This window comes from Aplysia californica, unplaced genomic scaffold, assembly GCF_000002075.1.
Source record: "Aplysia californica isolate F4 #8 unplaced genomic scaffold, AplCal3.0 scaffold00174, whole genome shotgun sequence".
Taxonomy (NCBI): Eukaryota; Metazoa; Mollusca; class Gastropoda; order Aplysiida; family Aplysiidae; genus Aplysia; species Aplysia californica.
The window spans coordinates 723,110-748,131 of NW_004797444.1; the positions used below are offsets into that span (position 1 = coordinate 723,110).

A 25,022-nucleotide genomic window follows, 5' to 3' on the forward strand; every position below is an offset into this window, starting at 1 on the left:
CACACACACACACACACACACACACACACACTCACACACATACACACATACATACACACAAAAACACATACATATCCCCACTCACAAACAGCACATTCCCAACTTAAAAAAACACAACCTGTAACAGCAGAACACCCGGACACAGAGCGCCCCACCTTTTGTCCCCCACACACACACCCACACACACACACACACACCCCACCCCGGGTGCAGTGAACTCTGGCGGGGAGCGCACTACTATCTACCCGGAGGGGTTTCCATTGATCTATATCAAACAAACGCTTCTGCCTTCTGCAGTCCTCAGCTCGTTTTGATCGATACAGGACAACTCTCAAAGTGCTCCGTGAGAACGGCAGACACACAGAGAGCAGAGAGAGAGAGAAACCAGGGTTTATTCATTTCCCCTGTGTTCATTTCTTTTACTTTCCCTGGGAGATTGTTGTACTTTTCTGCCAAGTTGAATGTCACTGTGTACTCGTTGTGTAAGATTGTTACAGCTTCTTTGGCGTTGTTGAAGAGTTTCGGATTTAGGATTGTGTAATTATTTGAGGAAGGAGTCTCCAAACTACTCGGACAGCCGCTCAATGTGGGCAAGGTCTGGCGACAACAATGCTTTCGAAGAATCGAATGGTGTGTAGGATGTTGATTTATTTCTTTCTGTTCTTTACCCTAAGTGCGCTTTATTTTTGTGAACCATTTTAATGATAGAGCAGCGTCCTTTTTACCAACCCATGCAACTCCTCCCTCTTCTCGTTTTTAATGATTGTTTGAAAATGTTTGACACCCGCCTCATCGACACTAGTGAATTAATGATGGGCGTCTCTTATGTTGCGGCAAGGCTCTTTGCCGTTCCTCGTAGAGGACCAGAGTTCAGCTCTTGGTGTAGTAGAGGTTTTACGGCACTCGCAACTGCATAAGGTCATAAGAGCACCAATGAGTTCAGCTCCTGTGTAAGCCTATATTTTTAAAAAGTCGTATGACACGAAAGACTGGCTGGTTCTACCCTTCATTTCAGGGTTACAGCGTATCAGGAGACAGACGGAAATTTTACAATGAACTTTCACGTGGTGGAGTTGAACTCACGTTTCTTGCGTGCAATACTGAAGAGCTTTACCAGGATAGCACATATACGTCTGCGACTGAAAGGAAGCGTTCCAAACGGAACTTGCCAAACCTGGACTCCGTTGGGGTTCGAACCTGGAATTCTGCGTGTTTTTCAGGGTCTCTAACTGCAAAACAGCCTTCAAAAGTTGGTCCGCACGCTATTTTGAACCCTTCTCCCATTTACTGAATCCGTGATTCGCGTTATACATGTACCTGTATATTGCTTCAATCATGTACTTAACTCATGTTCAATTCCCTCAGCCTTGTACTAAATCCATCGCCCGTGTAGTAAATCCCCTATCCATGTACTTCAATCATGTACAGAATCTTTTACCTTCGTAATAAATCGCTGCCGGTAAACGTTTTAAATTGGTTAGGCTATTGTCCGTCGCACGTAGAAGACATGATTCGTTCGATTCCTCAGTGGAGGAGTTCATTTATTGAGTTCCTCCGTCTTTCTATTGCTATGTTATACCCCACTCTGCCCGATTTGGCCGAGACAGCCAGAGTCGAAATTTTCGGCTTTCTAAATCCAAATTGTGTTGGTGGAGGTGTAAAGCATTAAAACTAATTACAACCTCTAGACGCCTTATCCTTGTACTAAATTCCTCATCCATGTACCCAATGCTCAGACAAACTATTCTCCTCGTGTCTAGAGCGGGCCTATTTTGTTTTCGTTTTATTTATCCAGCACCCGGGTTACATTAAAGTGTAATAAGGATTCCCGCTCTTCTCATGCATACGCGAAGGCTGGCTTTTGTACAAAGTAGTTCATGTGTACTGCACGGCGAATCGTTTATTCTGAAGACTATCTTGTAGTGTGTCGTTCATGTGTAATTCATGTGTACTGCACGGCTCGTCGTGTACTCTCTGAAGGCTTTCTATGTACCTAATGGTAGTTTATGTGTACCTCATAGCGTGTGGTGTACTCTGAAGGGTTTCATTTTACATAAAAGTTCATGTGTACTCCCTGGCGTATGGTGCACTCTGACGGTTGTCTTTTGTACTTACAAAGTAGTTCAAGTGTACTGCACGGCACATCATGTACACGTTCAGTCTTATATGTGCTCTGTCAGGAGTTCCACCTTCTACTACTCTTATTGTGTCTGCGAGTCGGGGGTGGGTGCACTTGTATAGGTCGTACTTCTTTTCTTTTTTTTTTTCTAGTGTTGTTTCTTGTCTGTCTTGCACATTCCGTACACTAAAAGACTGTTATCGTGTCAATGTATTGGTCCTTACTCAAACAAACAAACAAACAAACACAACCCTTTACGTCTTGCTAAGTCCGTGCATAACAGTTTTTTAAAAAAATACACCAGTCATCTTTTTTATGTCTTGCTGTACCAAGTTTTGTTGTAAAAAATCTGACTTTCTGAACACGTAGTTCCAATGTACTAAAACACGGTACTGTGAGAGTTAATTGACCACCCATGCACCCACCCACCCACCCGCTTCCAGCTAAATGACCAGAATCGTTCGTCATGCAGCATTGGGTCGTGTGTTGGTAAATTGACACTTGCTAGCCTACAGGACGCTCGCTTCACTCAGCACATAGGCTATACAGAGGTCTATTTTGGTCCCAATCCGCTACCTTCCGTGACGTAAGCATGATCCCTTGCCTAGCGGTTTGTTTTGGCTGTTGTTTGAACGCGGCTTTCCGATTGAACAGAGGTATAGTCGTGTGAAAAGTGGCTGCTTCTGGGATCCGTTGATGGGATCCGAGCGTGTCAATGACGTCACGTTTTCGGGCTTGTTCAAGCGTAAATCGGGGTCAGTAGTCGCCGTCTGCTCTGCGTGTGCGCTACATGTCTGTCTGTCTGTCTGTCTGTCTGTCTGTCTGTCTGTCTGTCTGTCTGTTTGTCTGTCTGTCTGTCTGTCTCTTGTCTTCTCTCGTCTCCTCTCTTTATCTGTCTGTCTGTCTTTTCTCTCTCTCTCTCTCTCTCTCTCTCTCTCTCTCTCTCTCTCTCTCTCTCTCCTTCGCTTCTTAGATGATCTAATCTAAATAGTATCGATTGGGGTGTAAAACTTTCACTTATTTTTACTTTTCACTTTACTTTCCCGGCCTCTATTACCTTATGGTGTCGCCTTTCTCTTGTTAGTTGCTTTGTCTTTTGCTGTTACATCTTTTTCTGTCTCAGCTTTCTGCAAAACTATACAGCTGTTCTGGTACTCGAACTCGCAATGGAGGTCGGTCATTGGCTTTTTTTTTACATCTAGAATTACATCATGGGTTGACATGCAGTCGTTGCGCAATTGGTTTTGGAATTGACCAGTGCAGAGCTTAGGATTCTATTTCGATTAGGGGTCTCTCTCTCTCTCTCTCTCTCTCTCTCTCTCTCTCTCTCTCTCTCTCTCTCTCTCTCTCTCTCTCTCTCTCTCTCTCCCTCCCCCCCTCTCTCTCCTCCCCCCCCCCTCTCTCTCTCGTTTCTCCTGGCATATTTTACCGGTGGGCCTGGTGTATTGGCGTATGTCCAAGAGCTCCGATTTCTAAATTACCTATATTGTGTCTAGGAGAATAGAAGAGACGCAAACGTTGTACGCCATGCAGGCTAATTCTACCCCGAGGAGCGCGACACTCGCTATGTGGCTCTATCTGACTGAACGTGACAGGTACACTCATGTCTGACCAGTCGAATCTGCATGATCGTCGAATCTGCTTGTTCGAGTCGGATCTGAAGATCAGACTCACTAATTCTCAAATAAGATATGGGGTCTGGAAAAATAAAAGTAGTAAAGGAATAAACCTTGATCTTGGGTGGAATCAACAAAAAAAGAATCCCTCATTATTTCTGTTGGTGTCGCGCATGGCTACTGACAGATGACCATGGTTCGAATACCAGATGAATCGTTCTCGAACTTGGGCTATTTGCGAAGTTTTCAAGGCTCTGCTGTCTCCCGACTCAGTCTTGTCAGAGATGGATGATGAATTAACCCCTTAGTGTTAGAAGGGATGTTTAATTTCCCACAATTTCTTAATTGGTCACCCTGACTTTACCATGCTCCCCTAATTAATCACCTCGAACCTCCAGTGTTCAACACTTTGTTTTCCTGGATCCCCCCCCCCCCCCCCTTATCGGCGCTTTTAATACAAAAAGGGCGCGCTCATATGATCTTATGCAGTTGTGATCGCCGTAAAACCCCTACTAAAACAAAACTAAACATAAGACAGAAAGGTTGTTCGCATGTAACGTGACCCAGAATGGCGGATCTTTCATTTTGCTGCACTTACTTTTGATTTTGTTTGAACGAAGTACCGGCGTCAGAGGTGAAGCGGTCAGGTTCTTCGCTGTCGCACACAAAAGTGCATGTACCAAGTTCGATTGCCCGAGTGGAGAGACTTTTTAAAATCTAGTATGTCCATCTTATTTCTGGGACATTGTGTCGTTCTTAGCCTGGGGTGGCCCTGACAGGCAGGTTCGCAGCAGTCCGCCAACTAAATGATCTAAGTTGTGTCTACTATAACATTACTTCTGACGAAGTTGCAGCGATGCCAAGTCATCAAAACAAACGGTGATTAATCGGACCAATGTAAGCTCACCTTAAAGCCTGTTGGCATACTGCGTAGCCCCGGCCTTGCCGTGTCAGGTGTTGCGTAAAGTCCGTCTACAGGTCTTTCATCTAACCAAGAGCGGGGTTTTGGCTAATAACGTATGTACCAGTGTGGGCTAGATTCTAGACAGCTCTGGTATGTACACATGCAAAGAACATACTTTTTACGAAAAGGCTGGCGTTTTGTAGATGGTTTAAATTTTGTTATCTGACTCCTTTCCTGAGATCAAGTCGGTGGCTTAAGTTGCTGAAAATCTTGCGAAATGGAGAGAAAGATATTGAGAGAAAAAGAGAGACAGACAGTTAGAGACAGAGGACTGGGGGATGAGGGAGGGAGGGAGAGAGAGAGACAGAGAGAGATTGAAGAGGTAGGGAGGAGAAGAGAGAGATAGAGAGAGAGAGAGAGAGAGAGAGAGAGAGAGAGAGAGAGAGAGAGAGAGAGAGAGAGAGCGAGAGCAAGAGAGAGATATATTTATCGTCTTCTCAAATCTATAAACCTGTCATTAAACACCTACCTCATATTTTATACGTATGTACTTCCTGATTTGACTCTTTACTAAATTCCATCTAACATACCGGCATACACATGATATAGATATAATGGCATTCTAGTGAAATGTTACCCCCTGACTCCATTGAGGGTTTTTTTTTTTTTTTTTTTTTTTTGTAAGTGTTTTACGGCGCTCACAACTGCATAAGGCCATATGAGCTCGCGGGACACTTAAAACATTTTCAGTTGGTAGGAAATTTTGAAATTTTGCTCGGGTGGCGGCCGAAGAATACTCTTTTCGAATTTAGACCACTAAGAGATCTTTTTTTAAAAGTTAAATTTAGTAGAGATTTTACGGCTCTCACAACTGCATAATGTCATATGAGCACCAAAGGGATCTTTGACGTGCACAACTTGCCCATGGGACCTCCGAGATGTTTCACCCTTGTCCGAGAAGGCTAGGTGTATATCTTTCCTACCAGAAGATCATGGGTGTGGCTGAAAGACAGCAGTAAGAAGGAGCCAAGGAGTAGCAGTAGAAAGGGTGCAGAAAGAGTCAGTGGCCAAGACAGAGGAGGGGGCAAAGGAGGTGAGGGGGGGTTGGGCAGAAAGTGGAGACGAAAGCAGACGACAGAACATTGATTCGAACCCGGCACCTTTGAATGAGAGGCGATTCCAATGTTGTAATCCATACTTTCACCAGAAAATGTTTTTTCTGCTAGTCCATACTTACACCAGAAAATGTTTTTTCTGCTAGTCCATACTTTCACCAGAAAATGTTTTTTCTGCTAGTCCATACTTTCACCAGAAAATGTTTTTTCTGCTAGTCCATACTTTCACCAGAAAATATTTTTTCTGCTAGTCCATACTTTCACCAGAAAATGTTTTTTCTGCTAGTCCATACTTTCACCAGAAAATGTTTTTTCTGCTAGTCCATACTTTCTCCAGAAAATGTTTTTTCTGCTAGTCCATACTTTCTCCAGAAAATGTTTTTTTCTGCTAGTCCATACTTTCACCAGAAAATGTTTTTTCTGCTAGTCCATACTTTCTCCAGAAAATGTTTTTTCTGCTAGTCCATACTTTCTCCAGAAAATATTTTTTCTGCTAGTCCATACTTTCACCAGAAAATGTTTTTTCTGCTAGTCCATACTTTCTCCAGAAAACGGTTTCCCCCCAGTAAAAGTCGTGGCGTGTCAAAAGAGGCGACCTGTGAAAAAGATCGTATCATCACCAAGTGTCAGATCTGGCACAAACATGTGCGGTCTTGGTTTTCCAGCGACGCCTACGAATTGTTTTACGTTGTCCTCGTTCTTCGGTCCATCCCTTGGCTCGAATGCGCTCGAAATAGCCGCATTTTCCTGATCTTTCCTCGTCACTCGTCTCTGTAATGAAATATTGAATAGCGTGTGGTGTATGCCACTCTCATGTACAGTCGAAATTTGCCAAGACGGCCACGCATTGTCGAGAAGAAAAGCATCCGTCTTAGGACGGTGACCGTTTTAATAGTGTCATTTTAAAATACCCCCCCCCCCCAAAAAAAATCAAAGCCCATACACAAGGAGGAAATTGAGACAGGTGGCCGTCTTAATAGTGTCATTATAAAGTTTAACCCCCCCAACCCACACACACACAAAGGAGGGGGGGGGGGTGAGAAGTGGTCGTTTATACAGGCGGTTGTCTTATAGAGGTGGACGTTTGCGGAGGTTCGACTATATTAAAATTTGCTTACTGGTACCGCCCGTGCCCTAGTGCGCCAGGGATGTAGTTGTGCATATCAATACTTCCTATAGCTTATTGGATACGCAACGATCAGGGATTAGTGAAGGGTTCTGGCCTGAGTTCTACTGCGTAGAATTAGAAGGCAAGGCGTACTACCTGTGGAAGTGTAATGTCGTTGCTGTTGTAGTTGTTGTTGTAGTTGTTGTTGTTGTTATTATTTTGATTCATTTTTTTACATTGTATTTTAGACTTAATTCTTATTACTCTGCGATCGTGTTCTTAAATGAGCCACTTAAAGGGAAAGAGATGGGGCATCAACACTCTATCTCTCTCAACACACACACACACACATACACACACGTGCGCGCGCATACACTCAGACACACGTAGGAGAGAGAGAGAGAGAGAGAGAGAGAGAGAGAGAGTGAGAGAAAGAGAGAGAGAGAGAGGGGGGGGGGATCATTGCGCCAGTTTCCTCCCTGCGTCTTATCCCATGGGTCCTATTGTTGTTCAGGGTCAATACGGCGTGAAAGGGGACCATGGATTGCCCAAAGCTGAGACCTCTAAGCCATTGTGCGGTGGCCAATAATTTATAGGACATTTCTGGAGCCGAAACAATATACAGGACGTCTCGTGAAAAGAACCAATGGCTCTCAGTGGAGTCTTTGAGATTTTTAAGCCGAGAGGAAAGCATTGTGTCTGAGGTGGTAGAGACCATAGTTTTTCTATCGGTATACTGTCTATTGTATAGTGTGCATGTGTGTGTGTGTGTGTGTGTGTGTGTGTGTGTGTGTGTGTGTGTGTGTGTGCGTGTGTGTGTGTGTGTGAGAGAGAGAGAGAGAGAGAGAGAGAGAGTGCGAGGGCCAGAGAGAGGGGGGTGTATGTGTGAAAGAGAGAGATGGAGAGAGATAGATAGAGACAAAGAAAGAGTGTGTGTATGGGTGTATTAGAAAGAGATAGCGTGTGTGTATGACAGGCAAAAATAGACACACGCACGCACACACAAACACACTCACATATACACACACACGCGCACACACACACACACACAGATAGAGAGGGGGGAGATACGGGGTGGTGGTTATGTATAAACCGGTAGGAGATATATCCACTCCCCAGACTATAATCCTCCGCTGTGTTTCTGGAACCTGTCATCATACTTCTTCATCTACATAGACTGGTTCGTGTTTGGGAACTAAATACCTGGCTCTGAATAATTGGCAGGTCGAATGCTTGTCCACGAATGCCATTGTTCTGGTCTATTCACTTCACATGTTATTATACGGACGGATAATACAATTGAAGAGGTCAGAGAAATAAAGGGTCTAAGTTATCTTGAGGCCGTTTCGAGAAAAATGAAAAAAAATTATCCCCCCCCCAAAAAAAAAAAAAACAACAACAACAACACAACAACAACCCAACAACAACCAAAACAAAACAATTTAATTCAAATGCTATGCCATGTAGTCTCCTCCGACGTGAGTCGACAAACTATAAAAACTTTATTTTTGGCAAAACGTGACTCAGACTCTTTGTTTTTCTTATCCTTACTATTATTCATCGGACTTGTCCTCATAACAAACATCTCCGCCCCGCATTGTCTAGGGATTTATATCAGTTGTGAATTCCGGAGAAAAATCTGACGATGAGATACCTCTGAATCATTGTAGACTTTTAAAATGCACCTATCATCACTATTAAGATAGTGGCGTCGGTAGCCTAGTTGTTAGGCTATCGGAGCAGTAAACATGAGATTGCAGGTTTGTGGGTTCGAGCGGCAGCTCGGTCCGACATTGCATCCTTTGGAAAGACACTTTACACAAATTTCCTGTTTGTCTCGGTCCTTTCGGAGATGGAAGTTTAACTCGGAGGTCCCGCCTCTTAAATAACCTAATAGTGTTGATAGGGGCGTTAAACCTATACCATTTGACTTTTACAGTTAAGATTATTTAGAAAGTGGGCTGCTTCTGCTCTGCCTGTCAGGACCAACCCGTGGTGGATCGGATACAGCGTCTTACTGGAAATACGGAGATACCCGATAATTATAGACTTCCATAGACTTGCCCTCACAAGACTACCTGCGTCTGTGGTGTAGTGGTAAGTCGCTTTACTATCCTGGGACAGGAGTCCAGAGTTTGATTCCTGAGTGGGGAAATTATTTATCGAGTGTCTCGGTCTTTCTACGGGGGTTTTGTATCCCTCTCAGCCTAGATTGGCCCTGACAGGCAGGGTAAGAAGCCCGCCTCCTGGGTGATCTAAATTGTGTTGATGGGGCTTAAAAAAACACTTACGTTGAAACAATAATCCGCAAGAATTGAACTCACGTTGTCTGCGTGCGACGACGTAGAGCCTGACCATTACACCACAGACGCCAGTTGAGATATGATGACGCAATCCCGTAATACCATGATACCATAATGTCCTTGTCACTGGTGTCCGAGATGTGATGATCGGGCTCTTTGTCTCTTACAAAACCCAAATGATTTGACTCTTCTAGTATACGGAAGGCTGTTCCTCCTTTGTACGCAACCAATTTTGTCATCCACGTTTTCAGCCCCAAAAGCTTCGCGGAGAAAAGTAGCTGTCTCAGACAAGTGGATGTTTTTCCCAGCGTCATTATATCTTTTTTTTAAAAAAAGAGTGCAATAGAGGAAATGGGAAGTGGTCATCTGGACAGGACAAGTGATTGTCTTATTCTAGCGGCCATTAGAGCACGTTGGACTGTATTTTCATACTCACCACCTTCTCAATAAATCTCACTAAAATCGGCTATTTTATTTTCTTCTACACATTATGTATCCCTTTGGATTTGCTATTAGTTTATACTTATTGATTTTGTTCAACCTGGTTAACGGAGAGGGCTGTGGATTCGAAGCCACTGCTATTTTCTCTGTTTTTCCGCTCCGCACGATCTATTTGTGGTTGTCGTGATTAATTTATGAGGCGTGGCCGCGGGGGAACAGCGGGAGATTCTGCCTGTTTACGTTTGACGTTCAGTTTGATGTTCCCCTTTCTTCTTATGTCTCTTTCTCTCTCTCTCTCTCTCTCTCTCTCTCTCTCTCTCTCTCTCTCTCTCTCTCTCTCTCTCTCTCTCTCTCTCCCTCTCTCTCGCTCTCTCTCTCTCTCTCCCTCTCTCTCGCTCTCTCTCTCTCTCTCTCTCCCTCTCTCTCTCTCTCTCTCTCTCTCTCTCTCTCTCTCTCTCTCTCTCTCTCTCTCTCTCTCTCTCTCTCTGCTTCTTGATCACGAATAGGTTCTGGAGCGGTGTATGGGGTTTAATGGCGAGACTCTGCCGAGTATATATATAAATATATTATAAAATTTCCCTCTTATATTTGGTAAAAACTGGTGCTTTTGTCAGAAAAGCAGCCTAGGCCTGAGAGTTGAAGTCTCGATAGTTTGAAAAATGTGTTGTTTATAGATCTAAGAAGACGAAAAAATGTGGGTGCAGTTGTTAGTTACAAAGATCTTCAGATTGTTAGTCCGCTATTTCAGATTAGTACCTCTAAGTACAGTCGGATGTCGCTTTCACTAGCAGTAAATCTAGTAAAGAACACAAAACTGAAATAAGTTAGGGCGAGACGAATATGAAGCATTAATTCGTCTGTAAATAATTTGACTAACATGCATGTACTTACATTATATACCATAGAAACACGGAGTACATTCCATGCAATATACTTCCCAATGTGAGAATCGAACTCGTAGTTTTTCCGTCCAAAGCAGAGTCTGAATCTGTTGGGTTTTTTAGAAGGGGTTAGGGGTGCTCATGTTTTTTGTTTGTTTTTTCGATTATTATCCTTCTAACAAAAGATTCTATTTCGTACATATGTGGATCACGAAGCTTCACTAGAAAGGGGAATTTATATTTTATTCCATTCGACTGCTGAAATGCAGAATATTGCAGTGAAGCTAAGATGGGTGTTTTTATGTATGTCTCATTTGGAAGATTAATTTCGAGAGACTTACACCTTTAGGGAGTTACCCCGGCCATTTGACGCGTTCCCGTAGATCTGAAGTGTCAGGCAAGATTTTAATGGCTGGCCTAATGGCTGCAGGTTTGACGTAAGGTGTTGTTTATGGCCCGTGCGCATGTAGAGAAACTGGCTGTCTCTGCTTCTTTCTTCCTTTTTTGCGTTCCCCTGCTAGATCTCAAAGATAGACGACTGCTGGTTCTTTCTTCAACCTTTAGTTCAACTGATTTTTACGCCATTGATGCGATGGTAATTAAGGCTCTTTGCCATTGAAATCAAGAGACTTGGGTTTGATTCCCACATAAGATAAGATAAGATACATCTTTATTGTCCAGATCCTGGCACATTGGTTTGGTGTTTCACCATGTACACACACACACACACACACACACACACACACACACACACACACACACACACAAACACACGCACACACACAAACACACCTACACACAAACACACGCACACACACAAACTCACACACACACACACACACACGCGCACGCACACTCACACACACACACATACACACACACACACACACATGCATACACACGCAGGCTTACAGTCTCATGCATAATATAAATGAACAGCAATATAAAAAATTATAATCTCAAGCCAGATACATACTCAATGTTAATCTGATGCTTGCTCTAAAGTCATATGAATACTTATAACAAGATGGTTAAGATGGAAGAATTTGGATGGATGATGGTAAAAATGACCGTCTGTATCTTTATTTATTACAGATCAGAAGCCTAGATCTTTTACTTCTGGCTGGTGTTTTTATTTGAGGGAACAAGGGATGTTTTTTGTCTAAAAAGATGGAATAAATTTGTAGTGCAAGCTGTTATGTACAATTCATCCAAGTAGGGGAATGTAAATGTTGAAATTTTACATGCTTTCGATTTAATTTTTCTTTATCTTGTTGTCTTGTGTTCCCGGCCCATGCTGTTATACAATAATTGATCATGCTTTGTATGCTTGAATTACATCAATGTTTTATCAACTTTAAAATGCATGAGATTCCTTAGAAAAATAGCCTTTTCTTCATTTTTTTATGCAGGAGAGAAGTGTGGACACGTCAGTTGAGTTTATTGTCTATTGTAACACCCATATATTTATAATCGGACACTTGCTTGATGTTTTCACCTTTAATTTTGAGTGGCTGCAGGGGCAGTTTCTGTTTCCTAAAGTCATCTAAGGAAGTTTGTTTCAGGGACTTCCTTACACTTACCGGCGTCTGTGGTGTATTGGTTTGGCTCTACTCCGTTCAATTCCTGTGTAAGGCATATTTTTATCAAGTGTCTCGGTCTTTCTGCTGAAACGTTGTGTCCCTGTCAAGCTGGGTTGGGCCTGACTTGATCTAAATTGTGTCAATGGGTGTGTAAAACACATGTATTTAAAAAAAAGGATTGTCTTTCAAAACTGAAGGAAAAAAGACAATCTCTTGCGTTGTTTAAACTATAAACGATTTCGGCTCTCGGTTCGATTCATGTTCAGATTTGCACTTCCAGAAAGCGAAAACTGGCTGTGGGATTCCCGCAGGTTTGTCCCATTGTGCTAGATGTCCTGTATGACCCTATGAAACACTGTCCCGTTGACTCGGCTATTGACCCCCACCCCCCGCCCTTCCTCCAAACAAGAGGATTAAAGTTGACGCACTCTGTCATTGCTAAGCGATAGTGTGGGTTTTCGACGTTCAGTTTGATATTTCTATTTCTTCTTATCTCTTCCTGATTGGCGATCACAGGATCTGGAACAGTGTATGTGATGTAATGGTTAGATTCTTTGCCTGGCAGTGACACGAAACAAAACTCTGAGTTTGATTCCCGCTTGGAGATGTACATGTATAATTGACATTATTGTATGGAGTATTCTCCATCTTTCTTTTGGGATAGCTCCTCTCTCAGCCAGGAATCCCCTGACGGGCTGGGTCGAGACACCTCGACTTATATGCGACCTAAATTGTATCGTATAAGATTTAGAGCCGTTTTTGATAGGATTCTGGGCATGTAGAACAAAGAATATGTGTGTAGTGTGTAGATCTGTGCTAGGCTGCGGATTTTGTGGTTGGTGTAGTCGTTTTTATTTTGACGTAGATTTCAGCAAGTCGGCCACATTGCACAAAGAACAGATCATTATACAAATTCACTTCTACTCCCCCACCCCTCGAATTGGTTATAGATATCCCTCCCACCACCTCAAAGCCCAGCTAGGTATTCATAACTTATTGGTTCGTTCTAGCGATGTGAGCTCAGGCTTCGAATTTTCCTGATGCTTCTAATATTACAGCAGATTATCATTGCACGAACTTTTCCACATTCTCTGAGCAGGCATTACTTAATAAAAAGTAATGAGAGGATTGTTGTGGAAATCAATGTCATTACGTGCCCGCGGCCGTGAGCTCTTGAGAGGTCGCCAGCAACTAATAATTGTTATTGACAAGTTTGCCTTACAATGTTGGCCCGCAGCTAGCTTCGTGCTACCTCGTACTACCTAAATTTTGTTGTGTGGGGGGAGGGGGTGGTGACATGTTGGAATTCCTGAATTCCAGTCGCGAAAACGGGTGGCTAATACAGAATGAAATTGAAGTTTTAAGGGTCTCTAAGCGCTATCTCTGGGGGAAGGTTTTTAAACATCTTTCTCGGATACCGGAGATAGTTCAAGACAGTGATCGGCTCGCGTTGTACTGCACACATGTTTAACTTAGGGAATCGATTATAACGCCACGAGTACACTCTAACGCTGAAAGCTTGTGGCGTCGGTAGCCCAGTGGTTAGGCAATCGTAAGATTGCGGGTTCAGGGGTTCGAGCCTTAGCTCGGTCTGACGTTATGTCCTTGGGAAAGAAACTTTACACGAATTTCCTATCTGGCTCGGTCCTTTTTGGAGATGGACGTTGAACTCAGAGGTCCTGCCTTCTAAATGACCTAATAAGGTTGACAGGGACGCTAAACCTATACCATGGCTTCCGATTGTATGGAAAAGGTTTAACGATCCTGTGAACACTGTAAACATACGTCTGTGGTGTAGCGGTAAGGCGCTTTGCTGTTGCACATACGAGATCCGAATTCGATTCCAAAGCAGGGAGAGATTTTTATCGCGTATTACGGTCTATCTGCCGGGATGTTGTTTCCCTCTCAGCCCGAGTTGGCCTTGACAGGTAGGGTCGGAAGTCCTCCTCCTGCATGCCTGCCAGTCTGGCTATCTGCTCCAACCCTGCTTGTCAGGGCCTACCCCGTCTGAGAGAGATGCAATGTCCCAGCAGCCAGGTGGCTATACTCAATGAAAACAAAGATAGTACATAACAAGATGGGCCACTCAGCCAAAAAAGTGTCCGCCAGAAGTTCGCTCTTTGCTTCAGATGGCGCTGCAGTCTGTTTTGAAGCTCTCTTTCATTTCTCCAGAAGAAGAATAGGAATAGCACCCCCTTGCGTGCGCAGATCGACTGCTGTTCATCAGCAGTTCGGGTTCGTTCAGTGCGGAGTTTTAGTTTTTTTTGAAAATTTTAATGACCTCTCGCCTTTCATTTTAAAGTCAAATTAAGCGAAGAAAACAGTCACCCCTTCCTCCGGAAGAGGTTTTTTGTCAGCGTAACCATTTTAAAAAAGCGTTCTTCCGAAATTTAAATTCATATTTATTCAAAAACTTGTTAGTTTCACTTTGATTTTTTAAAACACAAGTAGGGTAACTGTTCGCAAAGGGTGCGCATTTGTGAAGAGGACGCCACCGACATTTTTTTACTTGGCTCAAAGAGAGGAGTTGCCCCTCTTGTTATGTAGACTCTTTGATGAAAATAATCCTCCCCACACGGGAATCGAACTCACGTCTTCTGCGTGCGACAGCGAAGTGCCTAACCACAGATGCCAGTGGTATGTTTTGTGAGTTGGTCTTTGCGTTTCTAAATATGTTCTTGGGCAGGTAGATCGGACGCGTATAAATTTGCGGGTTGTTTTTTTGTGATTTTTTTTTTGGGGGGGGGGGGCACTGGTAGGTCCTACTTCTTTACTTTCCCTCTGTTGTTTCTGTACTGTGTCTTACTTTTCCCTAGCACTGAATGACCATTGTTATGTCGATGTGCTTCTCTTTACTCAGTCAAACGTTTATTGTTATGCTTTTATTTCTTGGCAAAATAAACATTAACATTTGAACTGTTTTTGTTGTTGTGGATTTTCTAAAAACATGTGTAGTTGCATGAACCCTGATAAGAAGAGATTGGCATTTATTTTATCTCTTGTCAGTCTAGTTTGTCTCTCGCACCTTGTGAGGCTCAGAGTATTGATTTACGCATTTAGTTAAACAAATACGGTTGTGCTCTGTCTCTGCTATGTGCGCTCTCGTTGTTTTCCTCGATGGTTGAACTTGATTTGCTTCATGTATTCATTGTTTCGAAAACTAATATCCCCCCGGGGCAGTGCCACGGACTGAAGTGTCTTTAGGCCATTCCCAAAGGGGGGGGGGAGGACATTTTTCTCGTTCAAGCCTAGTAGAATTGTAAATGGGCTGACTCATGTATTGCTCATAACTGTGCCTGATCTACAACAGGGAACTGCTGCTTTTTCTTTCCTGATCCTTACTGTAGTCATTTTCCTCCACTTCTTTTGTATGTTTGTCACTCTCTTGTGACCTGCTATTTTTGGGTGCCTTGATAGTCGAAGCAGACTTCGTGCTGTTGAGGCTAGAGAGGTGAGCAGTCTAAGTCTGATTCCCTGTAAAGACTTCTCTGTTGACCCCCGCCCCTTGGCGCTCATATGACCTTATTAAGTTATGCAGTTGCGAGTGCCGTAAAACCCTCTACAAAAAACACACAAAAAAACAAATACATACGCTGGCGTCTGTGAGGTGGCGGGTAGGGGGTTTGCTGTCGCACGTAGGAGACCCGAGTTCGATCCCCGGGAGGGGAGAACATATTTTATCGAGTATCTTCGTCTTTCTCCTGGGATCTAAGTTGTAACCCTCTCTGCCCGGTTTGGCTGTGGCAGGCAGGGCCGGAAGCCCACCTCCTAAATGATCTTTATTGTGTCGATGTGGGTGTAAGAATTCCTACATAAAAAACCCAAAACAAAATGACAAAAAAACGAAACAAAACAAACTAATATTTGTATCCGGAGGGAATGTTCTGTCTTAGTGATTTTTTTTTTTACTGTTTGCTTGATTTTGTTTCTTTGGGGTTGCTGGGTAGTGCTACTGTAAAGTCTAGAGGTTATCATTTCTTTTTAGACAGAAATAACAAAGGGAAAGAAAAGAAGTAGGATTTACCAGTGGCGTCCGTCCTCCAACCACCCGCTCATTCCTTCTGTTGTTTCAGCTCATACATCAGTGTGTGTGTGTGTGTGTGTGTGTGTGTGTGTGTGGTGTGTGTGTGTGTGTGTGTGTGTGTGTGTGTGTGTGTGTGTGTGTGTGTGTGCGTGCGCGCGCGCACTTCAGTACTGTAGCTGTAATCATACCAGCTCCCTCCCTCCCTGCTCTTCACCACTCACACAACTAAAAAAGACCCCCCCCAAAAATAAAAAACCCAAAATTTTTTTTTAACACCATTTTAAAAATTCAGGGCCCCCCCACCCCCCCCCCCTCACCCCCAAGTTAAAAAAAAAATAAAAATAACTTAACAAACAAACGACACACTCCATCGCTAGTATAAATAATGATGTTGTTATTCTGGGGACAGTTATCAATTGTCCCAGAATAGCAACATTACTATTGTCACGACTACCACAGCCATTTCCCGTTTGTTTTGTTTTTTAATTAAACATTCAGATTCCTGCGTGGATGGCTACTCTTGTTTTTTATCTCTATCCCTCTATTGTTCCCGGCTGTGTTTGTCTTGCTTTTACTCTACACAAAATAACTGTTGTTGCGTTGATACGTTTCTCTAGCTCTTTACTCAAACAAACATGCGAAAGCTTTCACCAAAACTGAAACCTTCATTCTTCTTTTATAGAGGCAACAGCCATCCCTTCCTAGGCGTTGCTTTTGCCTCATTCTCCTCTGTCTTTCGTTTCATTTGTACTTTTAGATTTATGAGTCTTGCACCAACAAATTTTTACTAGGATTTTACTCATGCAGTCGAACTTGTCCAAAACAATCACCCAATTGCCCAGGTGGAAAGGAGTATACTTACACAGGTGGTCTTTTTGGACAGGGTCATATTAAAAATTAACAAAATGGAAGTGATTGTTTGTGCTTTCGGTTGTTTTGGACTAGTGGTCGCTAGAGCAGGTTTGATTGTACTTCTTTTACCATGGGACTCTGACTCTAATCATTGCCCCCACAAAAAATTCACTACAAAAAAGCCCCCCCCCCCCCCCAAAAAAAAAAAAAAAAAAAAAAAAAACCAACTCCCCCCCCTCCCCCAAAGAAAAACATAGTTATTCATTGTTCCCATGATAGCAACATTAATATTGACACAACCGCCTTAATGATTTACCTTTAATCTCCCCGAAATAAGCATTCAGCATCCAGTGTGGGTGTTGGATGATTACACTGGTCGGACCTACTTCTGTTGTTTCCCTCTTACTTTTCCCATGAATTATTAAGGGACCCTGGTTGTGTCGTACGGGTGGTTAGAGGGCACCACTGGTAGGTTATACAAGTACTTTGTTACTTTCCCTCTGTTGTTTCTGTTTGTCTGTTTTAGTTTTTCCCAGCTCTGAATGACGGTTGGTAGGTTATATGAGTACTTTTTTACTTTCCTCTCTTGTTTCTGTCTGTCTGTCTTTCCTTTTTTCCAGCAGTAAATAATCATTGGTGTGTTGGTGTGCTTCTATTTACTCAAACAAAACAAATGTGCATTTATCTCAGCTCATGCTGTTCTCCACAATCCACAGGAGGGGGCAAGAAGTTTCTCTACTCCAACCCTGTGAGCTCCAAAGCCCAGCAAGTGGAGGATGACCAGTGGTCATTTACCCCCAAGGCCAACAGTAATGCTGTCACTCCCAGAGGAGGTGAGTGGTGTTGTCACTGCTATATGCGGTCACGCCGTGGTGGAATCATGCGCTTGTTCATTTTGAGGCATATGGAGTTATTGGTGTCATTTTAAAGCTTGTTCATTTATCTTGCTTTTGGTGAAAGGGGTAGCCATCTATCTTGAATTGAAGTTGAGATATTTGTGATTGAAGGATGTGAGGGTTGCCTGGTCTGAGGTGAAATTTGGAGAAAATAGTTGCCAAAGTTTCGTGAGTTTCAAAACTTGGGTGTCCTTGGAAACTGCAAATTTACAATTTTTGTGCCTTTGAATAATGCTTTTCAGTGACATCCTCACAGAAATGTGTTTTTAAATAGACATAAAAGGTGTTGAGCCAAAAAACTAAAAGTTGATGAAAATTGCCCAATGAACAGAAGAACGGCTGTTCTATTTTCATTCCCTTATTTTGATGCAGCTGTCACTTTTTTTTCCTCTTGCCTTCAGGCCTGCCCCCCATAGACCTGGACAATGTGTGGAGTATCAGGAACGTTGGCCTTGGCTCGGGTTCCAAATCAGTGAGGTCCGAACCGTCCACTATGAAGTCTCAGTCCACCGGGAAGACCACTAGTTCCATCTACTACTCCCGGCATGGAGGGATGAAAGGTGGTAGGTATTAGGTTTTTTAGCATGTCATGAGGTGCACAGCTAATTACGGATGGTAACTGTGGTGAAGTAATAATAATAATAATAAAAATTATAAATAGCATTTGTATAGCACATACCCCCGCTCCACTGCAAGCTCTGTGCGCTTTACACTATGTTCTTACCCCAGCATACAATAGAACACTCAGAACATTCTCAGTTTCCCAGGAAGCATACAGTGCAAGCAGACGGTTAAGCACTCAAACACTAACAAACTTAGTACTAAGGTTCTTCTCCAGTGCATGCATAAGATGTGAGTTTGAGTCCTTTTTAACACTTTTATATACTGTTACATGTTGGCAACTTTTGTAGCCAGGCCGTAGTATGCGTCCATTATATTGCTGGAGACTTTAGTCGCCAACTCGACCAGGCACACTAAACATATTTAAACAACAAACGGAGCTACTGCAGAGAAGTAAATTCCATAGGAACTCACTCAATGTGATAGCTGAATGGTTGATGGAATTCTGTGAATTTTTTAAAGTGTGTTTCTTGAGCTGTGAAGGTTTTAAAGATATTTTTAAAAATTCTATCATGGCTTCAGCGTTCTAGATTTGTGTGGTACTTGAGGGTTTTTCACTATATGAGCCTTTGGTACTGTAAGTGTGAATATTGATTATAATATCGATATGAATTTATATAGAGCCTAATCCCTAGAAGGCTCCAGGGGCAGTACAATGCTGAATTATCATTTAACTTACTTTACTTTTACTTTTTACTTTTTCATCCTCTGTTGCCGTTAAGCGTCGAGGGGAGATGCAGTTTTCTATGGTAGGCCAGCTCCGCCGCTCTTTCATTTAACACATCTGACAAATCAAAAGACAGAAGATATTCACTGTGAGACTGTTTAACAGCAAGCACATAAACACACACACACACACACACACACACACACACACACACATACACATACACACACACCATGTGCACTCACACACACACACACACACACACACGCACACACACATACACACACAGACATGCACACACACACGCACACAAACCTCAGACCCACACGCGTTCTCACTTACAAAACCTATTGGTGCTTGAGAAATTCTTTCGCTGAGTGTCTCCATCCGTTTGCCGAGACGTTGTTGTTTTTTCTTTGTACTCACCCCATCTTTTTCCCAGTTCTCATACATGATGTTGAGTCATTTGACTGTCTGGTGTTGTACAATAGACCCTGCAGACCCAATAGTGTGGGATCCATTTTCAAAATGACATGTGTATTTCAAGTAAGGTATGTAACTTCTTATGAAAAAACTATGTCTTTGGACTGCAAAATTTAGAGTGAACTATCGAGAAATGCTAATATTTTACAACTCTGTGATCTGTTTTTAATTGATGTTTATTTTAAAAATGTCTTTACAGGAAGAGCAGGAAGCCCGAGAGATACACTGACCAATGGCAATGCTCCAACAGGTGAGAATTACTGATTACTCCATTCTGCCCAGAACATTTTAACAATTTTTCTCCACACAGGGCGCAGAGCGCAAAACCCTATTCCCCCCAACATACCACGAAGCAGAGTTAAAATGAAATTGGCATATATCAGCAAAATAGACTTGAATCTTTTTGAAATTTTTAGGACAGTGAGAAAACTGGACATGATGATCGCACATGTTCATAAAAATAGGAATCAGAATCGAAAAAAAAGAAAAAAAGAAGAATTTTCCTCCAGTTGTTGCAAACAAATTGATTTCAGTGCTCAAAGGCCACACAAACTATTCAGGAAGGAAATCACAACTCAAGCAAGTGCTCATATCTTAAAGGATATAATTCCTACCTCACTTTTGTTGCTATATTACACTGTGCCTGATCTGTGTTCCATGAGAGAAAGAAACATCTTTTTACCGTCATTAGCTGGCGTCTCGAGGGGGGTGGGGGGAGGGGGTAAAGTGTTTATGTGCTTTTCAAGACAGTGAGAGTGCTGCAGATAGGATATGAAATGTTTTTAAACTGTATTTCTTTACGTCATAATTTGCGCCACTGCTTGTTCATCCATAGATGGTGAGAAGAAATTTTGTTTAGTCAAACAAAGTGACGCTTTTCTCATTGTGTTTTTGCTGGCCCAAATTGATGTTCTTGTCCTGTGTCTGTAATGTAATCGCTGAAATCTTCACTACTGCACATAAAAGACGCGAGTTTTGTTTCTTATGCGAGACTACTGTGATGAGTATCTGTCTTTCTGATGGTGTACTGTACCTAGCTCAATTCCAGGGTTGGCACTGGCAGACTGGGTCAAAGCAGCCTGCCCCGTTATTGATCAAAATTGTGTTATTTGGGGTGTTACTATTTGCAATTATATAGGAACTCTATAGTTGTACTATCAGGAGGTCCCATGGAAAATTAAAACAATCTTTTTCTGTAATGCTTTCTTTTTAGTAATAATGATAATGTGAATTTATACAATACTGATAGAGCCACCCAATTATTTTTTTAGTTTCTTGTTTGAGTCTTATTTTTTTTTTAGCACTAACGGAACTTTGGCAGATAGTCAAAAGATGCTTCTTTTGTCTTTACCTTCTGTTGTTTCTGTTTGTCGGTCTTGCTTTTTCCTCACAATAAATAGCAGTTATCGTGTTGTTGTGCTTTTCGCATGTATGTAGTATAGGGTTTTACGGCGCTCGCAACTGCTAAGGTCATATGAGCGCGTTGTGCTTTTCATCACTGAAAATGAGCTTTGCTGATGTTTCTCCAACAAATTGCAGGTTTTGGGTGGTTGCCGTGTGCTGTGGTTGTTTTTTGTTCTTTCTTTTCATCAAACATCTGTGGTCCTTGTCTTTGTTTCTTTTTGTGTGTTCGTTATTCTCTTGTAACATCTCTAACTTTTGGCACTTATATGACGTAATTGTTTTGCAAGTGCCATAAAACTGTTACTAAAATTGAAACTAAATTCCAGGTTTCACAGCTTTTCCAACCATTCTTTCCTAGGTTCTGGGACCAACTGGTCAAGTTCTGGACACAACTTTGGCCAACAGACTTCCCGGAAACAGCCTCCCACATTTCAACTCCCTTCAGATAGTTCGTTGCAAGACCCGAAACAAAGATATAAAAACCCATCACCTTTCGCTCGAGACCTCAACGATTTCTGATGTATTTTTAGAACTGATTTTTTTTCTGGACTCTTTCTTTTTAAATGGATCCAATGGGCCCTTTATTATCTGTAAAAAGAAATAAATTGTCTTGCAGTCTGTTGAAATGAGATGTATGGAACTGATAAATGATGCTCGAAGGGAAAAGTTTGGTATGGATTTAAAAATATATTTTGGGGGTCAGCTGGCCTATTTATAGCCAAAATGGCATTTGCAGCTGTTGTTGAAAAGTTTTGCACTATTCAAAATGTTATTTTGGCTTAAAACTTGTTTTCCTAGGACTGTCCTTAAGGTTCATTATAAGTGACTTATACGCCTCATTATGACTGGCTACAAGACTTTATTTTTACGCATTGCAGTAAGTTATTTAATGAAGTGCCTCTGATGTATTCCTTTAATAGGATAATGTAAGCCACCTATTTCATGCTTGTAAGCTCATCAGGAGTAGTTGGATTTTTTCATGTTGTCTAAGGAATCTGGTGAACCAGACCTGTTCCTTGTGGTATGAAATGTATGATGACCACTCTCTGAAACAGATTAACTTCAGGGTTATGCACTGCACAGATACTAAGATTCATCAATCCCTGGTTCACAGTTTCTTTATTCAGCTCTGATCATGAAAATATTGGATGAAAGTTTACGAGCAATAACCTTATCAGTTTTTTTTTTAAATGAAACTCATAAAAAGGGTAAGGCTTCACATTTCCTTTCTCCTTAAAAAGCTTTGTCCCTTTTATTTTTATGAAAATTTAATCTTTTTCCTTGTTCCTCTGCTACATCTCAAGGACAATTCATGGGAGACTGTTAAAAAGGTACAAAACAACCCTATACGCATGCAGTTGCTCTGGTTCATGTTAAAATTCAAAGTGCGAAGTTCTGTGGCCCTCAGGAATCAACATGTCATTTTTTACCTTGCTCTTCAGTATTTATGCTGGGCCTGACATTTGATATTTTGATATAGGATTTAGTCTGACAGTGAACTCTACATGTCCATGGGACTTGATTGTGTTTTGTCATTGTTTATCAAGACTAGGTGCTAGATCTTGCCTGTCTTAGGATCAGAGGCATAAATAATTGGAATTTAAGAATGCCAGTTCGTATAGTGACTATGCTTTCTTAAACCTGACATGAAACAAGAAACCTGCTTCATGTTAGGCGAGTACCTTGCACTTGTGCACTTGAGCCCTCTACCCTCTCTATTGAACTTTTGATTTGGGTTGCAAATAGATAATTCCTGATCAGTTGTCCCTGGATATTGCCCTGAGTTAGATGATCAGCTGTGAACTTGCCAACTGTACCGAATGCATCATGATATGAGAGTCCTATCACATGCAATGCTGAAAAACCAGTCCTACATGGTGTAATTTTGTTCTTTGTTATGTAATCTATTGCTGTAACGTTGGGTATCCCTGATTGGGCTTTGAAAAAGTTGGCAAGCCTGGACAGGATTGGGCTCATCTGCCAAGGTAGCTGTTATATGAGTCTTTCATTAAAAGCTAAAAACGAGACTGTAAACTTCGACTTTTAACATTTAATTTTGCATTTTATATAGTCTTCATGTCTCTGGTTAGTGGGACACTTTTTGTCTTTCTGCTTCCTAAAATTGACATGGAGCTTGTGGTTCTCAAGTAATAAGGCAAGTCTTAAGGTGCCTGTATTTGACGGACATCTAGTTATAACAACTTTTTTTTTCACATAATTGTCAGAATTTGGGTATTTACATTAGATTTGTTGTTTTGGTCATTCTATTTCTGTATTTGTAAAGAAAAATGACATGGAAAGATGTTTCATTATAACTGTTTTGAATACTATTATTTCTGGTCAAATTTTTAGCAGTTATCCTCCTAATTGTCCATTGAATTGACATGTCTGTCTCTTTGTTAAGAAAGATTATGTGAAAGGGAATTTTGAAACCTGTTCTACAATATACTTTAAGTGATTAACTGTTTTTAAAAAAACAGTATTTGTGTGATGTGAAGCAAAATGGAGAAAATGCTAATATAAAGGTGTACTCATGCTTTATATTTTTGTAGCTTGAGTATGTTAAGGAAAGATGAAGGAAATAAGGAGATTGATTGAAAGGAAATGAATGTCAGGGTACGGTGAAGGAGGAAGGGGGAGACTGTGAGAGAGAGAGATAGAGTAAGAAAGAGAGATGATAGATAAAGGTACCAAAACAGAGAAAGAGAAAATAACCCAGACAAAGAGAGAGAGAGAGAGAGAGAGAGAGAGAGAGAGAGAGAGAGAGAGAGAGGAGAGAGAAGAGAGAGAGAGAGAGAGAGAGAGAGAGAAAGATAGTCACACTCAGAGAGAGAGAGATAGAGAGAGACTAAAAGAAAGATCAATGAACGCAGAGATGGAGAGAGAGAAAACGAACATCTTTTCTCAAAGTTTGATCACTTTCTTTCTCTCAGATTATAGTGATTTTATCATTAATTCAGCCTTTTGGGAATGATCATTTCTTTTTTACAGGAATGACTAACTTTTATAGATAGTCCATGATATTTTGAAAGACATACTGTTTGGTTACTGCATCCATGTTTATGAAGAAGATAAAGAGATAAAGTTCCTCTCAGAGGATTAAAAAAAATCCCCACCAAGGTAGACCTTACAAGTGTACATAACGTCGTTGTTGAGACCACTGGACTTTTCGAGTCCTGGATTTTTTTATTTTTTTCTTGCAGTGATGTAATGTGCATGCTTGTCCCATTAATGCATTTAATAAATGCGCACAAGTTTATACACGGCACAAGGAACCCTTATACACTTCTAACTAATGATAGCACCTGATGTATTCATATTCTGTGAATATTGTGTATACTATGGTTTTTATGCCCATATTAATGCTGTAAGACCATTTAGGAGGCAGGACCTCCACATTTTGCGCCATCTCTGATTGGACTAGTAGATGAAGAGATTTGAAAACTTCCTAAACAACCGAAGTTCATGAGTTTTGAAGAGATTACGATTGAATAAAAAGAGGTCAAAGTTTTGGTCATTTTTAACTTCTGACATTTTTTTTTCATGAGGTGAAGGTTTTGGAGGATTTTTTTTTTTAGAATATGAGACCATTTTTCTTGTGCTCATATTGACTGCTCAGAGTAAGACTCCACCATACGTCACGTTTCATAATGGCTTATGGCTGAGTCTTATACTAAGCTGTCATCATAGCTCTGTGACTGCTTCCATGGGGTGTTCTTTTCCTGTTTATAAATGGTTTTGGACTAAGTGTTTTCTGTGTCTTGTTCATTATGTTTTACGGTGTCAAAAGTGCAATTTACAATGCTAGCTTTGATTGATTCAAAAACTTAATTCTGCTGTCTTCTGCCTTTTCCCATCTCTTACTGCCATTTGAATGAGAATCCTAGTTCATGTGAATGTGGGTCAAATCAACATTTTTAGAGATCTAATTTATGTGAAATTTTTTTCTTCTTTCTCTCATAGCTTGGTATTCATGTATTCAGTGAATATTCAAACATTATTGAG

The 25,022-nt window shown here is 41.6% G+C and overlaps 1 protein-coding gene across 3 annotated transcripts in view; it reads left to right on the forward strand.

Moving 5' to 3' along the window:
• Positions 1-23,717, forward strand: part of LOC101854638 — a 31,585-nt gene extending 7,868 nt beyond the window's left edge. Inside the window, exons 1-5 of one of the 3 annotated variants that reach the window (XM_035969721.1) lie at positions 290-630; positions 17,663-17,779; positions 18,244-18,402; positions 19,813-19,863; positions 21,376-23,717. In XM_035969721.1, the coding sequence (XP_035825614.1) occupies positions 585-630; positions 17,663-17,779; positions 18,244-18,402; positions 19,813-19,863; positions 21,376-21,536 (534 nt within the window). In that variant the 5' untranslated portion in view covers positions 290-584 and the 3' untranslated portion in view covers positions 21,537-23,717. Of the gene's footprint in view, positions 1-289; positions 631-17,662; positions 17,780-18,243; positions 18,406-19,812; positions 19,864-21,375 lie in introns of those variants that run through there. The other 2 variants (XM_005098164.3, XM_005098166.2) reach the window with 2 other exon arrangements.
• Positions 23,718-25,022: the final 1,305 nt, after the last annotated feature.